Source organism: Pleurodeles waltl, chromosome 7 (genome assembly GCF_031143425.1).
Source record: "Pleurodeles waltl isolate 20211129_DDA chromosome 7, aPleWal1.hap1.20221129, whole genome shotgun sequence".
Taxonomy (NCBI): domain Eukaryota; kingdom Metazoa; phylum Chordata; class Amphibia; order Caudata; family Salamandridae; genus Pleurodeles; species Pleurodeles waltl.
In genome coordinates this window covers 1215703265-1215718011 of record NC_090446.1, presented here as the reverse complement: position 1 = coordinate 1215718011, position 14747 = coordinate 1215703265, and the positions used below count along the sequence as shown (strand labels likewise).

General features: G+C 48.2%; 1 protein-coding gene across 1 annotated transcript in view; it reads left to right on the top strand.

Moving 5' to 3' along the window:
* The window catches only part of TBCD (tubulin folding cofactor D), a 1666801-nt gene that overhangs the window by 482773 nt on the left and 1169281 nt on the right, over positions 1 to 14747 (top strand). The window contains 1 exon segment of the mRNA XM_069200356.1: positions 3873 to 3893. Within this exon segment, the coding sequence (XP_069056457.1) occupies positions 3873 to 3893 (21 nt within the window).

Genomic DNA, 14747 nt, shown 5'->3' with positions numbered 1-14747 from the left:
TCAAACCTATAGATTCTAGTATCAAAGTCTTTGAATGGGCACATAGATCATATGTTTTCCAGGAGATCTTGATACAGCTTATTTCAGAGCTTTACCATGCACACTGAGATCACCAGTCATTGCGTCTTGGGCCATGAGAGATGACACCGTAGTAGCATGCTGTAAATGTCCTGTAGGAGCTGATATTGAATCATAGTACATAACCAGGTTAAGCTTCTATATTAGGTCTTTGCCCCAGTGAGCCTCATTCAGAGCATCTGCTGTACATTGAGAGTCTTCTCAGGATTATAGGTTAATTTACAAACTCTAAGAGAGCTTGGTGGATTAATGCATCTCCTGGAGGTTTCTATGTACGACCTCGGGACGCAGACCCAATAGAGGACACCGGACTCGCTCTCAGTGGATGGTCCAGTCGATCGCCCCTCTAGCTGCTGCAGTCTTAAAACCTCTTCAGTGGGTCCTCCATGCAGCACACCCATCCCACTGGCCCCAGGATCAGGTAGCACTTGTCCCAATGGCAAGCAATAACTTCCAACAAGTGAGTGCTACAGATTGTTCAGTTGGGTTATGCTCTACGCCTCCTGGAAACTCCACTACCCTGCCACCATCTCCAGAGCGGTTGACGGAGGAAGTGCAGACTCTCTTAGCAAGAAGAGCCATCAAGAGGGTACCAGCATCAGAAGTAGGGTTCCCATTGCTATTACTGCTACTTTCTGGTACCTAAAAAGGATGGAGGCCTTCGTCCTATGCTAGAGCTTTGCCCTCTCACCACCTTTCCTATGGAAAGGGAAAAACAGGATTCTCACATTGGCTCAGAATTGGTTTCCCTCAGGATGCTCACGTTGACTCAGGTTCTGTCTGCCCCATACCAAGAGACTGGATGGAAGTGCTGTCCCTCCAGGATTCATACTTCCCCATTTCTGGCCTGCAGGCGCAAAGGAATTATCTTTGGTTCACAGTAGGCCAAAACCATTTCCAGTTCGCTGTGCTCCCCCATGGCATCACCAGTGCCCCTCGTGTGTTCACAAAAGTGATGGTGGTGGTCCTAGTCTTCACCTAACTCGACTGGCTGATGAAGGTAGGCTCGCCCCAGACAGTTATCACTCACCAAATTAAAGAAGGAGCATAATCGTGAACCTCCCACGGGAGGGGACAGAGAATTTTCCTATGGGGGAAGGATGGATTCGCCCTGTTTCATGAATATTATAAACTGATAGGTATCCGCACCCGTTGCTTTTATCTGATTCTGTCAGGCATTTACAGTTTTTCACCAGCTGCACAAGAAATGTGATTATTTCTTTTATTAGACCCTCACCAACTTTAGTAGTGCCATGCTTTATCACCAGGTCTCATACTGTTCCCTTAAAATGAGGATGGGCTCAACCATGTTCCAGGCTGCACTTTTGATATTTGGTAGCAGCCGAGGTCTTCAAGAAAACAAATATCTTGGGTATCCCCTTTATTGGTTGCTGCTCATGAAAGGCTATGGCAAACCTTCTGAACTCACCGGGTTCACTATCAACGTATAATCACACTTGACTTCCGCTCACACGCTTTCTTTCATCAGAGCCATTCTGGACACGGTACAGTTCTACGCCTACCCTCAGGAGCAGAGAGTTCAGCACATTTGGTCTGTGATCCTAATGTTTCAACCTCAGTAATGGATTTCGGTGAGGCTGCTGGGACTGATGGGTTGTTGCATCCTGCGGATGAAGCAAGCTTAATGTCATATGCTGGTACAGCAGTCAGTTTTGAAGTCCAAGTGGGCACAACACCACTGGAATCGCTACGTCCTGGTCCAGATTTAGGGAACACTGTAAAATGTCTGAAGTGGTGGTAGACCAACTGCAATTGGACTCGATCGATGCACCACTTCTGCATTGTGGTGGCCATCTGGGAGAAGTGGAGATCAGATGACTCTGGTCTCCAGCGGAATCCTAGCTTCACATCAGCCTCATTGAGCTGAGCATTAATTGCTTGGCATTGAAAGCCTTCCTCCCATCCATCAAAGGAAGGTTGGGTCAGGTGTCCACAGACATCACCACCGCCATGCGGTATTGGAACAGTTGTGGCAGAGTGAGGTCGTGAACCCTCGGTCAGGAGTCCTTGCATCTCTGAACCTGCGAAAGGACATCTTCCTAGTCGCGCAGCACCAGGGCAGTTCTCTGAACACAAGGTCAGAGGAACTGAGCCATGAGTGCCTTTCAGCTCACAAATGGAGGTGAGCCTACTTCTGGAGGTGGTGCAAGGTTTATTTCGAAAACAGGGAGAACCTAGGCTCAATCTATTTGCAGATGCCAAGAACATGCAATTTCAGCAGTTCTGCATGCTGTAGTTTCCACAGCGGTTCTCGCTTGGCGGCATGTTCTGGTCAGACTGGAATCTGGGATTCCTGTATGCCTTTCCCTTGATACCTCTCCTGCCCCAGGTTCTCAGAAAGATCAGGACTGACCAGGCCCAAAGTTATCTTAGTGGTTCCATACTGAGCAAGGAGAGTTTGGTATCCTGAACTCCTTAGCACAAGCATCTGTCCTCCCATAAAGCTGCGCATTCGGGAGGGTCTCCTGTCACAGCAGTAGGACCGGATCCTGCAATTGAATCTGTGCACATTCCACCTTCTTGTGTGGCGATTGAGCCATGACAGTTGAATGTCTTAGATCGTCCTCCTGAGATATGTGGTGTAATTTTGGTAGATAGGGGTCCATCAACAAAGGCAGTATACGCCTGCTGTTAGACAAATTTGTGGTTTAGTGCTCTTCCCTTTATATGGACCCACTTTCTGCCCTGTTGCTGGAGGTGCTATTGTTTGTGCTTTCTTTAGTCTGGCAAGTGCTTGCTTCGAAGCACCGTTAAAAGTTATTTTTTAGCCACCTCTGCTTTTTTGCAGTTACTGGATAAGCCTTCACTATTTAAATTACATGTGTGCCATATTTTCTTTAGGTTTTGCAACATTTCGTTCCTCCTATCTCTTTCATTATGTCTCAGTGGGACCCTAATTCAGTCCTTACGTTTCTCATGGTTTCCCCATTCAAACCTCTACAAATCTGTCCGCTAAGACTCTTGGCTCTTAAGATGGTATTTGTGGTGGCCATTACATCATCCAGGAGGATCAGTGAGCTTCAAGCTTTTTCAGTTAATCTGCTTCACACCATCATCGACCTGGGAAAACTGGTTCTTCAGACTTCTGCTCCCCCCCTCCCTCCCCCCCCACCAAAGGTGGGGACTCCACTCGATTTAGATCAAAACATCATATTGCCAACATTTTTGCTCCACCTCTTTCTTTTAAGCAAGAGAAGGGACACCACCATCTGGATCCAAAAAGAGTTCTGTCTTTTTACATTGATTGTACCAAGGACCACCGGGCGGACCAGCAATTCTTTATTAGATTCACAGGGGCAAAAAAGGCAAGGCAGTGGGGAAAGTAACCATCTTTTGATGGATTGTACTGTGCATTAAAAGATCTGATATGCACTAGCTAAGAGGCAGCCTCTTGAGGGTTTGTAGGCCCATTTCATCAGGGCCCAGGGTGCTACTACTGCATTGGAATGTGGGATACCTGCCTTGGACATCTGCCAAGCTGCTACATTGGTGTCCCTCCACACGTTCACAAAGCACTACTGCTTGGATAGTTGGGCCATTCAAGACAGGCATTTTGCCCTTCAGTCCTCCAGGAAGTCCTTGTTTGAGCCCGTTGGACGTCCTACCTTTGTGTGTGTGTGGGAAGAGTATTGCATTGTGTATCTATTCTAAGTTGAGGAATCTGTTTTTGGACGTCTCTACCAGAAAAAAAGATACTTACCCCTGGTAACACTTTTTCTGGTAGAGACTGCAGATTCCTTCCTGACGCTCATCTTCCCTTGACCAGGCTTAAGTCATCTTAAAGACTCTATACTGTGCAAGGGGAGTTTGGTATCCTGATCTTCTGCAAACTGGGTTCTTCACCCTAACATGCTGTTAGATTTGCACACTGATCAAACAATCATTCTGATCTGGCTCTGCGTTTTTGGTACAGAAATAGTTGTGAAAAAAAGAAATCTGCAGTTAGATAGGCTCTACCAGAAAAAAGCGTTACCAAAGATCAGAACACAGTTACAGTGTTTTTGCTGTCTTATCACACAGATCTTTCCCCAATGTTTAGATGTGATTTAGTTTGTGGTAAAATTATTGCCATTGTTAGTACAAAACAGCAACAATAGTGTTAACCGCTCGGGTGCCCAGGACGTAACTGTTACATTCAGACAGGGGCCCACGGGAAGCAGTAGCGCCCCCCCCCAGGGGCCTGGTCCTCCCCTCCCCTAGGCAGTGGTGGAAGGGGAATATCTTGCCCCTTGTGGCACCTGATGGCATCAGCGCACGATCGCGTGCTGACCTCATCAGAGGCTGCCCCCACCACGGATCGGAGGGGAGGGGGCGCGAGAGGAATGAAAGGAGAGGAAAGGCCTTGCCTCTTCTTCCATGTCTCTCTCAGCATTTCTGCTGCCCGATCACGATGCGATCGGGCAGCCCAAATTCCACTAGACACCAGGGAATTTTTGGGCAAGGGCCGCTCCCCAGTGGGCCAAAATATTTGTAGGCCTTTTCTGCCCCTCCTGGGGGCACGTCAGCCTATTATAATTAGGCCAATATGCCCCGTGGGGGCAGACACCCCTAGACACCAGGGATATATATATATTTTTTTATGTTTACTTTTTTATATATATATGGCAAGGCAAGGTTTGCTCCCAGGGGGAGGAGGGAGGAATTATCTTTAGGCCATTTCTGCCCCCCCTTGGGGGCAGATGGGCCTATTTCTGTTAGGCCAATCTGCCCCCACTAGACACCAGGGAGTTTGATTTTTGCGTCAATTTCACGCAAGGGGGGCGACCCCTTAGGCAAGGGTCGTTCCCCTGGGGGGCACATTTATTTTAGGCCATTTCTGCCCCCCCTCCGGGGCAGAAACCACTAGACACCGGGGATTTTTATTTTTTTGCGTCAATTTCACGCAAGGGGGGGGGGGGTGACCCCTTAGGCAAGGGTCGCTCCCCCGGAGTGGCAAATTTATTTTAGGCCATTTCTGCTCCCCTTGGGGGCAGACCGGCCTATTTCTATCAGGACAATCTGCCCCCGGGGAGAGGAGGGGCAGAGACCTCTTAGGCACCAGGGATACGTGTGTGTATGTTTGGGGGGCAGGCCCTTGGGCAAGGGTCACTCCCCATGGGGGGAACATTACTGTTGGGGGGGCAGAAACCTTACTAGATGCCATGGAATAAAAAAAATAAAAAAAATAGTGGGGTGGTTGCCACCAACCAGAATGGGCCTGGTTATGCCCCCACCCCAACTGAAGGGGGTAACAGTCTTTCAGCTCTCCCTTCGCACACTGAAACATCTTATCCCACGTCAAGCAAGAGGACATTTGATCATTTTGGGTTTTGGTTTTACGTTTGGGCCATGAGAGCTTGGCTAACTCTCAAAATCGTCCCACTTGGAATGGTGAGGGCTGCACTTTTTGGACTTTGGGACGCTACCATGTAGAAAAATCCACAAGACCTAGACACATCTGAAAACGAAACATCTGGGTGATTCCAGGGTGGTGTGCTTCACATGCACCCGCACCATTTTCTTACCCACAATTCACTGCAAACCTCCAACTTCACAATCACACATTTTTCCCACATTTTTTTGATGGAACCTTCGAGAATCTGCAGGAATCCACAAAATTCCTCCCACCTAGCATTGTCTCATCTATACCGATAAAACATTCTGCTGCACTTGTCAGCCTAAAAATGTTTTTTTTCAAACTGCCCTTTTAAACCTGCTTTGGTTCCCCCTCAATTTCAACATGGTTTTGGCTCTTCCTTGTCACATACACTTGGCCCACCTACACGTGAGGTATCATTTTTACCGGGAGTCTGAGGGGAACGTTGGGTGGTAGGAAATTTGTCCCAGTGTGGTAATCCCACACAGAAATGTGGGAAAATGTGTTTTCTTTTCTTTTTTAGCTAAATGTGAGGTTTGCTGAGGATTCTGTGTAAGGAAACATTGGGGATCCACACAAGTCACACCTCCCTGGACTCCCTTGGGTGTTTCGTTTTCAGAAATGTCTGGGTTTGATAGGTTTCCCTAAATGGCTGCTGAGCCCAGGACCAAAAACGCAGGTACCCCCCTCAAAAACAGATAGTTTTGTAATTGATAATTTTTATGTTTCCAGATAGTGTTTTGGGGCATTTCCTTCAGGCACTAGGCCTACCCAAACAAGTGAGGTACCATTTTTATCAGGAGACTTCGGGGAACGCTGGGTGGAAGGAAATTTGTGGCTCCTCTCAGATTCCAGAACTTTGTGTCACCGAAATGTGAGGAAAAAGTTTTTTGTTTTTTTAAGTCAAATTTTGAGGTTTGCAGAGGATTCTGGGTAACAGAACTTGATGGGAGCCCCAGAAGTCACCCCATCTTGAATTCCTCTAGGTGCTTAGTTTTCAAATATGCACAGGTTTGGTAGGTTCCCCTAGGTGACGGCTGAGCTAGAGGCCAAAATCCACAGCTAGGCACTTTGCAAAAAACAGGTCTGTTTTCTTTAGGAGAATGTGATGTGTCCACCTTAGTGTTTTGGGGCATTTCCTTTCGTGGGCGCTAGGCCTACCCATACAAGTGAGGTACCATTTGTATCGGGAGACATAGGGTAACGCTGGGTGGAAGGAAATTTGTGGTTCCTTTCAGATTCCAGAACTTCGTGTCACCCAAATGTGAGGAAAAAGTGTTTTTAGCCAAATTTTGAGGTTTGCAAAAGATTCTGGGTAACAGAACCTGGTGAGAGCCCCACAAGTCACCCCATCTTGGATTCCCCTAGGTGTCTAGTTTTATAAAACACGCAGGTTTTGTAGGTTTCCCTAGTTGCCGGCTGAGCTAGAGGCCAAAATCTACAGCTAGGCACTTTGCAAAAAACACATCATATTTCAGTGTAAAAATGTGATGTGTCCATGTTGTGTTTCCGGTCGTGAGCACTAGTCCTACCCATGCAAGTGAGGTACCATTTTTATCAGGAGACTTGGGGGAACACAGAATAGTAAAACAAGTGTTATTGCCCCTTGTCTGTCTCTACATTTTGTCCTTCCAAATGTAAGACATTATGTACAAAAGAAATATCTTTGAAAAATGCCCTGTTCACATACTAGTATGGGCACCCCGGAATTCAGAGATGTGCAAATAACCACTGCTTCTCAACACCTTATCCTGTGCCCATTTTGGAAATACAAAGGTTTTCTAGACACCTATTTTTCACTCTTCATATTTCAGCAAATGAATTGCTGTATACCCGGTATAGAATGGAAACCCATTGCAAGGTGCAGCTCATTTATTGGCTCTGCGTACCTAGGGTTCTTGATGAACCTACAAGCCCTATATATCACCACAACAAGAAGAGTCCAGCAGATGTAACGGTATATTGCTGTAAAAAATCGGACATTGCAGGAAAAAGTTAGAGTAAAACATTGAGAAAAATGGCTGTTTTTTGCAACCTCAATTTCAATATGTTTTTATTTCAGCTGTTATGTTCTGTAGGAAAACCTTGTAGGATCTACACAAAGGACCCCTTCCTGAATTCAGAATTGTGTCTACTTTTCAGAAATGTTTAGCTTACTGGGATCCTGCATTCATTTCACACCCATTTCTGTCACTAACTGGAAGGAGGCTGAAAGCACAAAAAATAATGAAAATGGGATATGTCCTAGTAAAATGCCAAAGTTGTGTAGAAAAATGTTTTTTTTAAATTCAAGTCCACCTGTTCTTGAAAGCTGGGAAGCTAGTGATTTTAGCACCGCAAACCCTTTGTTTATGCCACTTTTAGGGAAAAAACATCAAGCCTTCATCTGCAGCCCTTTGTTCCCATTTTTTTTTTTTTTTTTTAAACGAAAATTTCTCTGTATTTTGGCCAATTTCTTGGTCTCCTTCTGGGGAACCCACAAAGTCTGGGTACCTCTAGAATCCCTTGGATGTTGGAAAAAAAGGACACCAATTTGGCGTGGGTAGCTTATGTGGACAGAAAGGTGCGAACTGCCCCAAATAGCCAAAAAAAGGCCTGGCACCTGAGGGGAAAAGGCCTGGCAGCAAAGGGGTTAAATCACCTTGCATAATGCTTTAAGATTTGTTTTGTGGCCCTGGTATTGTGTTTTAAAATTATGTTGCACATGCAAAATGTTTCATATGAACCTGGTGTGTCATATATTTTTTGCTGAATTTTGATAATTTGACTAATACTTTCATGTAAAACCGTTTAGCATGAGTTCATCAAAATCCTTTCCGTGTACTGTTTTGTTGGAGATGCTTAAAACATGGAACAATCTAGATCTGCTTTGTTGTTTGTATAAGGAAACATTTTCCATAATAGTAGCCCAATATTTTCTGAAGCCTGGGGAGATTCTACCAATATATTTTTTTATATTGCCCTAGCTAATAGTTTTGTAACATGGAAAACAACAACTAAAACTGATGAATTTGTAGCTGCTACTTCATCCAGGGACAGGACAGTGAAATGTACATCCTCCTCAATCATTGAATTATTGCTATGGTTATCCTTCATAAACATAAAATATTGTCCTTCTATTTAATCTTATTGCAAGCCAATTTCTTTCCAAACATGTCTATTCTGTCTGAGCTAGTGCATGGTAGATCTCGACTAGCATCTGCCATTAACACAGTATTTGTCCCTTTAGGGATTTTGAATATCTCTACCTCAATACCTCTTTCCTTAATAACATACTTCAGAAATGTGTTAATATTGTTTTATGGGACTATCATTTCTGGTGTTCTATGTACTGAATGAGATGTGAAGAGGCGGGGCCTCCTACTAGTGGTTTGGAGAGCACACTTATCTATCCAAATGTGGACAGTCAGTAACCCCTGTTGGACAAATAAAGTTCCAAAATTATAACCAAGCTTTTGACTTTGCATGACTCTATCACTAGTAGGATTTCTGTCGTATGTCAGCCAGCCAAGTGTTACGGACATCCAAGCACTCCATTTTCATATGAAGTACAGAGACATTGCCTTCCGTCCAAGAAATAAGAATCATCACCTTTTCAATTCTACACCATCTTCAAGGTGGATGGTGGTGAGTAGTGTATATTGAGATTATTGGCTGATGAGTATAGGACATTGATGGGTGATAGTAAAGTGGGAAGTATGCTCTTGATAGTGTAGTAGCTGAAGGTTTCTGGGGTTGGATGGAAGATAATACATTTTTTTAAAATTATGATTTAGCTATTTTCAGTACCTGAATTGTGTGTTTTCTAAGTTTAAGTAGTTTTGTTTTTCCCTCATTTGCGTATCATTACCCTGAGTATAGAGTTAACATTACTGTTGCTTGATGTTATCCATGGGTGTGGATCAGGAGTAGTGGGGGGTGAAAATGCATAGTGATTAATTTGCATTGAAGGTTTGACTTACAACATTACTGAACGGATTGAATAACCTGTTGTGCAGGAGTGGATTGAGGTCAATGGGAATTTAGTGTAGTTAAGCTTGGAGTGAATCTGGGAAAAACTTCCTTCTGAGGTGGATGCTGGGATAAAACGTGCTGGAAGTGTGTTCATTTAATTGTGTATCAAGTTATGATGAGGTGGCAATGGATTGATGGTAGGTTTAGAGTAGAATAAATTGTTGGCATATAAGATCAAATGGTTTACCTTGGCAGTGTTTTTGTTTGAGATGTGTATTGGTTAAGGAGTGGTGAGAGAGGAGCAGTCAGAATACGATGAATTGCAGTTGATTGGCAAGTGTTTTAAGTCAACAAGAAGAAGAATCGGTGTGGATGGTGCAAGTAGGTCAAGTATAGTGTCACTTTTTTAAGGGGAAGCCCATCATGAATGGGGGGTGGGAACGATAGATAGTAATAATGTATATTTTAAAAGGTTAGGTGACTGATGTCAGTGGATTCTTGTTTGTGCGAATGTGGTTTGGTGAATGGGTAAAGTTGTGGATGAGTCCTTGGGGTCAATCAAAGTCTAAGTGATGGCAGTAAAATGGAGTGGGGGCTTGTAAGAGTCTAAGGCCCTCATTGCAACCCTGGTGGTCGGTGTTAAAGCAGCGGTAATACGGGCAACAGGCCAGCGAAAAAAAAAATTGAATCACGACCATGGCGGAAACTGCCTACATAGACAGCCACTTTAACACTCCGACCGCCACGGTGGTAGAAACAAACGCCGCGGCGGTAACCTCCAACAGCCAGGCGGAAGACAAGGTTCCGCCCACTGTATTACAACACGCCTATCCGCCACCTTTTCTGGGGCGATACCAACACCATCAAAAGCACAGTGGAAACAGGGCTTGGAACGGAAAACACTCACCATTCGACACTTTACCAACAACCAGGACGCCATGGAGCTTGAGTTACAGGTCCTGCCGATGCTGGTCAACCTCCTCTTGTATCAGGAGCAGATGCCGGCGACGACCACGGTGAGCACTGCACCTAGCACACAGGGGAGGAGGGAGGGAAAAGAGAGTGACGCACACACGCAACACCCCCACCCTCACCCACAACACCATACACACAAATACATGCAGCAACATTACATATCCACCCCGTCACCCCTTGGAAGAACACAAGGACAAATGAAATGATTGTAACGAGTGTAATCATTGAAATATCAGAAAGGCCAAATTCAAATATCAGTATTTACAAATATGTACACCAACTACAAGTCCGGATATTAATGAAATCATTGTCTGTGGATCAGTGTCCCAAAATGCATGGGCGAAGCCCACACAAGATACCGGACTTGAAACGGAGAGAACACTGCAGGGGCATCAGATGGAAACTAAACAGGCACCTCAGGGGGGTTTAGGGGGCACCTCAGCCTGATGAACGGACGACCCCACTGCTCCACGAGGGGGCTCCATGCCCACTGATTGGTCCTGGGGAGTGCAAAGCCACAGTCTCTCAAGTCTCTCCAGTGGGTGGTTTTCCCACTGCTTTATCCTGGGGAGTGCTAAGCCACAGTCTCACAAGTGGATAACAGTCTCCACTGGTTCTGGAGGGGGCCTTGTGCCCAGAGTGCTTCATCCTGCCAAGGACTGAGTTAGTGGATGTGAATCTCCACTGGTTCTGGAGGGGGCCTTGTGCCCAGAGTACTTCATCCTACCAAGGACTGAGTTAGTGGATGTGAATCTCCACTGGTTCTGGAGGGGGCCTTGTGCCCAGAGTGCTTCATCCTGCCAAGGACTGAGGTAGTGGATGTGAATCTCCACTGGTTCTGGAGGGGGCCTTGTGCCCAGAGTGCTTCACATGCAGTGTGGCTGGTCCCATTCCTTCACCTGGGTGTGTGTGGCACGAGATTGCCTGGGAACAGGTAACATGATACTCCATTGAGGCAGAGACACACTCCACCGTGCTGCAACTACGCCTGCTACCTGCAGGTACAAACAGTGCTGGGAGTCATGCCTCATGTACGCTGGGATGATTGCCATGTCAGCTGTGGTGGCACTGTCTGAACACGTCGCGGGGCTGGTGGCGGTGGTTGCGGCGGTGTTTGTGGCGGAGGTGCTGGCGGTGGTGCATGTGTCTGCACTTGTTGAGAGACACACGGACATCTCCTGCAGCCTTGGACGGCTGCCCACTGGGGATGATGCTGGGGACTGTTGCTGAGGCAGCAGACGTGTAGGTGGGGGTGTCCACCACCGTACAGGTTGATGTTCTGGTTGACAGAAGGGGTTACTCTGGTCCCTCAGCTCGAGCCTCTGTTCCCTGTCCTGACCTGCTCTTCGGCTTGTGACCCCTCCACACCTTTGATGTCGCTGCTGGTGCCTTGCCACTGTCCCTTTTTGGCTTTGGAGGAGCCCTTGCTAGCTGGTAGGTGCGGCTTCTCCCTCTGGCATGTGGGCACCTTCTTCACCTTGGCAGGTGGCGGAATGGCCTGCTCCTTGGCCTCGCTAGGTGGCACACTGGCAGCCTTGATAGGTGCCGCCCGCGATGTGACCGGACTTGCTGACACCACTGTGCTGGATTATTTGGTGGCTTAGGTGCTGTGCTGGGAGCTGGACAGTCTGGCCCTAGGGGAAGGACGGGGGGAGGGGAGGTGTAGGGAAGAGGTCAAATTTTGCAAGGAAGAGTTTATTAGACACACTGGGACGGGAAAATGGAGGGGGTTTGGGAGTGGAGGAAGAGGTAGTGGTTGTAGGAGGTGTACGTCTGCTGAATTTGGGTGAAGGTGCATGGGCCGGAGGCTGTTGTGAGGTGGATGGCTGTTGGGTGGGTGTGTGCCTGTGTTTGTGTAGTTTGGGAGGAGCGCTCACAGACACAATGGGAGAGGACACAGGGGATGTGTGAATGGTAGTGGGGGTGGTGTTTGCACTTGAGCGGTGTGTGGTGATGGGCGTGCTGGTGATGGAGGTAGTGGATGAAGATTTAGTGCATGCAGGTGTGAGTGGAGACGAGACAGGGAGGAGGAGGACGTGGATGAGGGGGACACAGTGGAGGCAGTGGATGTTGGTGTGTCTGCATGGGGATGGTGCTTGTGTGAGTGCCTCTGGAATGTGTGGTGCTTATGTTTGCGATGTCCGCTCTTGTGTGTTAAGTGTGCATGCTGGTCTGATGGTGTGCTTGTGATAGGCTGAGGTAGAGGGGATTGGGTCTGGGTGGGGGGAGGCTGGACACAGGGACAATGGCTGCCATCAGTGCTGAGGCCAGAGCCTGAAATGCTCTCTGTTGGGCCGCCATGCCAGAATGAATGCCCTCCAGGTATGCATTTGTTTGCTGCAAATGCCTCTCGACACCCTGTATAGCATTCAAAATGGTTGATTGCTCAACAGTGAGGGATCTCAGGAGGTCAATAGCCTCCTCACTGAGGGCAGCAGGGCTGACTGGGGCAGGGGCTGAGGTGCCTGGGACGAAGGAGATGCCCACCCTCCTGGGTGAGCGGGCACGGGAAACTCGACGAGGGGATGCTGGGAGGGCGGTGCTGGTGGTGGGGTGGCGGCTGTACCTGTTGATTCAGTGGGCACAGAGGTGCCCACCACCGCAAGGGAGCTCCCATCAGAGGAGGAGTCGCTGTCGCTGGTGTCTGCTCCTGTCCCTGCCGTGGAGCTCCCCTAGCCCTCCGTCCCACTGGTGCCTTCGGACTCAGTTACTTCACTAGGGCCATGTGGGATGTGGCTCCCTCCTGCTCCAGTGCCACTGCTCCTCCACCAGATGATGCTTATGCACACAAGGACAGGGTGACAAAACAAAAAGGAGGTGGGGGGAGACAGAAGAGACACATGGTCAATGCCTGCAACACCACTACCGTTGGCGGACACAATACACAGGGAGCAGCCCTATGCACTAAGCCATGCACTGACATGGCAGGGGAAAAGCACATGCCCATAGGGGACTATGTTGAGAACCATTTTATGCACAGCTGGAAGCCATAGGAGCCTGACTAGGTGTAGAGGGAAAATACCACCTTTGGGGTTGGACTGGGAATGAGGCTGCAAATCAATGGATCTACCTTTGCTCATCTGCCCTGGCATAGGGGAACCCACAGCCCACCTCCCCCACCCAGACACCTCGTCAAGCGCGCAGAGTCAGCTGAATGAGAGTGTACTCACCCCCTTGTGGCTGCTGTGATGCCCTCAAGCACCCATCCAACTCCGGATATGCCACCACCAGGATCCGGTACATCAGGGGGGTCATGGTGCGACGGGCACCCCTTCCGCGTTGGGAGGCCATCCCCAGCTGGACCTCCGCCGTCTTCTTGTCCAGCAGCGCAGGTGCTCCCATCTTCTCCGGCAGTGGGTGCTCCGTCTGTGGTAGACCCCCAGGGTCTGCACTTCCTTGGCGATGGTACGCCAAATACCCTTTTTCTGGTGGGCACTGACCTAGAGGAAAAGTGAAGTAAAAGTGAATGTTACTCCCACGTACATTTCTTCTCACACATTGGCCACAAACCTCCCTCCCTGGCCCAGAAATACATAAACACATCATCCTCAAATGCTGGCCTGTCACCCACCCCTGTCTCTTCCATCCACAACACTCCATACAATCATGTGCCGTCCACCATGCTCACAGTGTACTCACCTGTTTGTCTGGAGGACTGTACAGTTGCGGGTACTGGGGGAGGACCCCATCCACTAGTCTGTCCTTTTCCCCAGACATTGAAGCCATCGTCGCTTCCAGACACAGGTCACAGCTGCACTTGCAGTGTAGGTCCTCTCCTGTCGAAGGTCAGGTATCGAGTGAACAGCTAGAAAATGGCGGTCACGTCCGTGGCGGTGCGTAACGTCACCGCCGGCGTACATCGTCATTGGCTCCTGGAACCCATAGGGCCCAATGATAACCAATGCTGAATAGCGCCGCGGTCTTCGACTGCCTACCGCGACAGTGTACAACGTCAGCGCAGTTACCTCATTTCCCCTTGTCCCACCTTAAAGGTCAGGCAGCTGCCATTTCAGGGGGCCACATGGCAGGCCAACTAACTGCTTCACACCTGCTTAGGCCAGGAATACGGACAGACAAAGGCACATAAAGAAAATGTAACGTTTGTGCTAACCAGCCTTGTGAAACCTATGTGGTGGATGACCCTCTGCTCACCGTTCTCCTCCATAGGGCACGTCCGCTGGGGCAGATGATGAGATGGCGGCATCTTCAGGTGTACAGACCCCTGGTGGACCTGTCGACAATGGAAGACAGACACATAATTATCACTTACAGACTTGATCGTGCAACAATCCAGGAACTCTGTGCCCAGTTGGAGCAGACCTGATGTCAGCTATCCGCCATCCCACAGGAATACCCCCTCTAG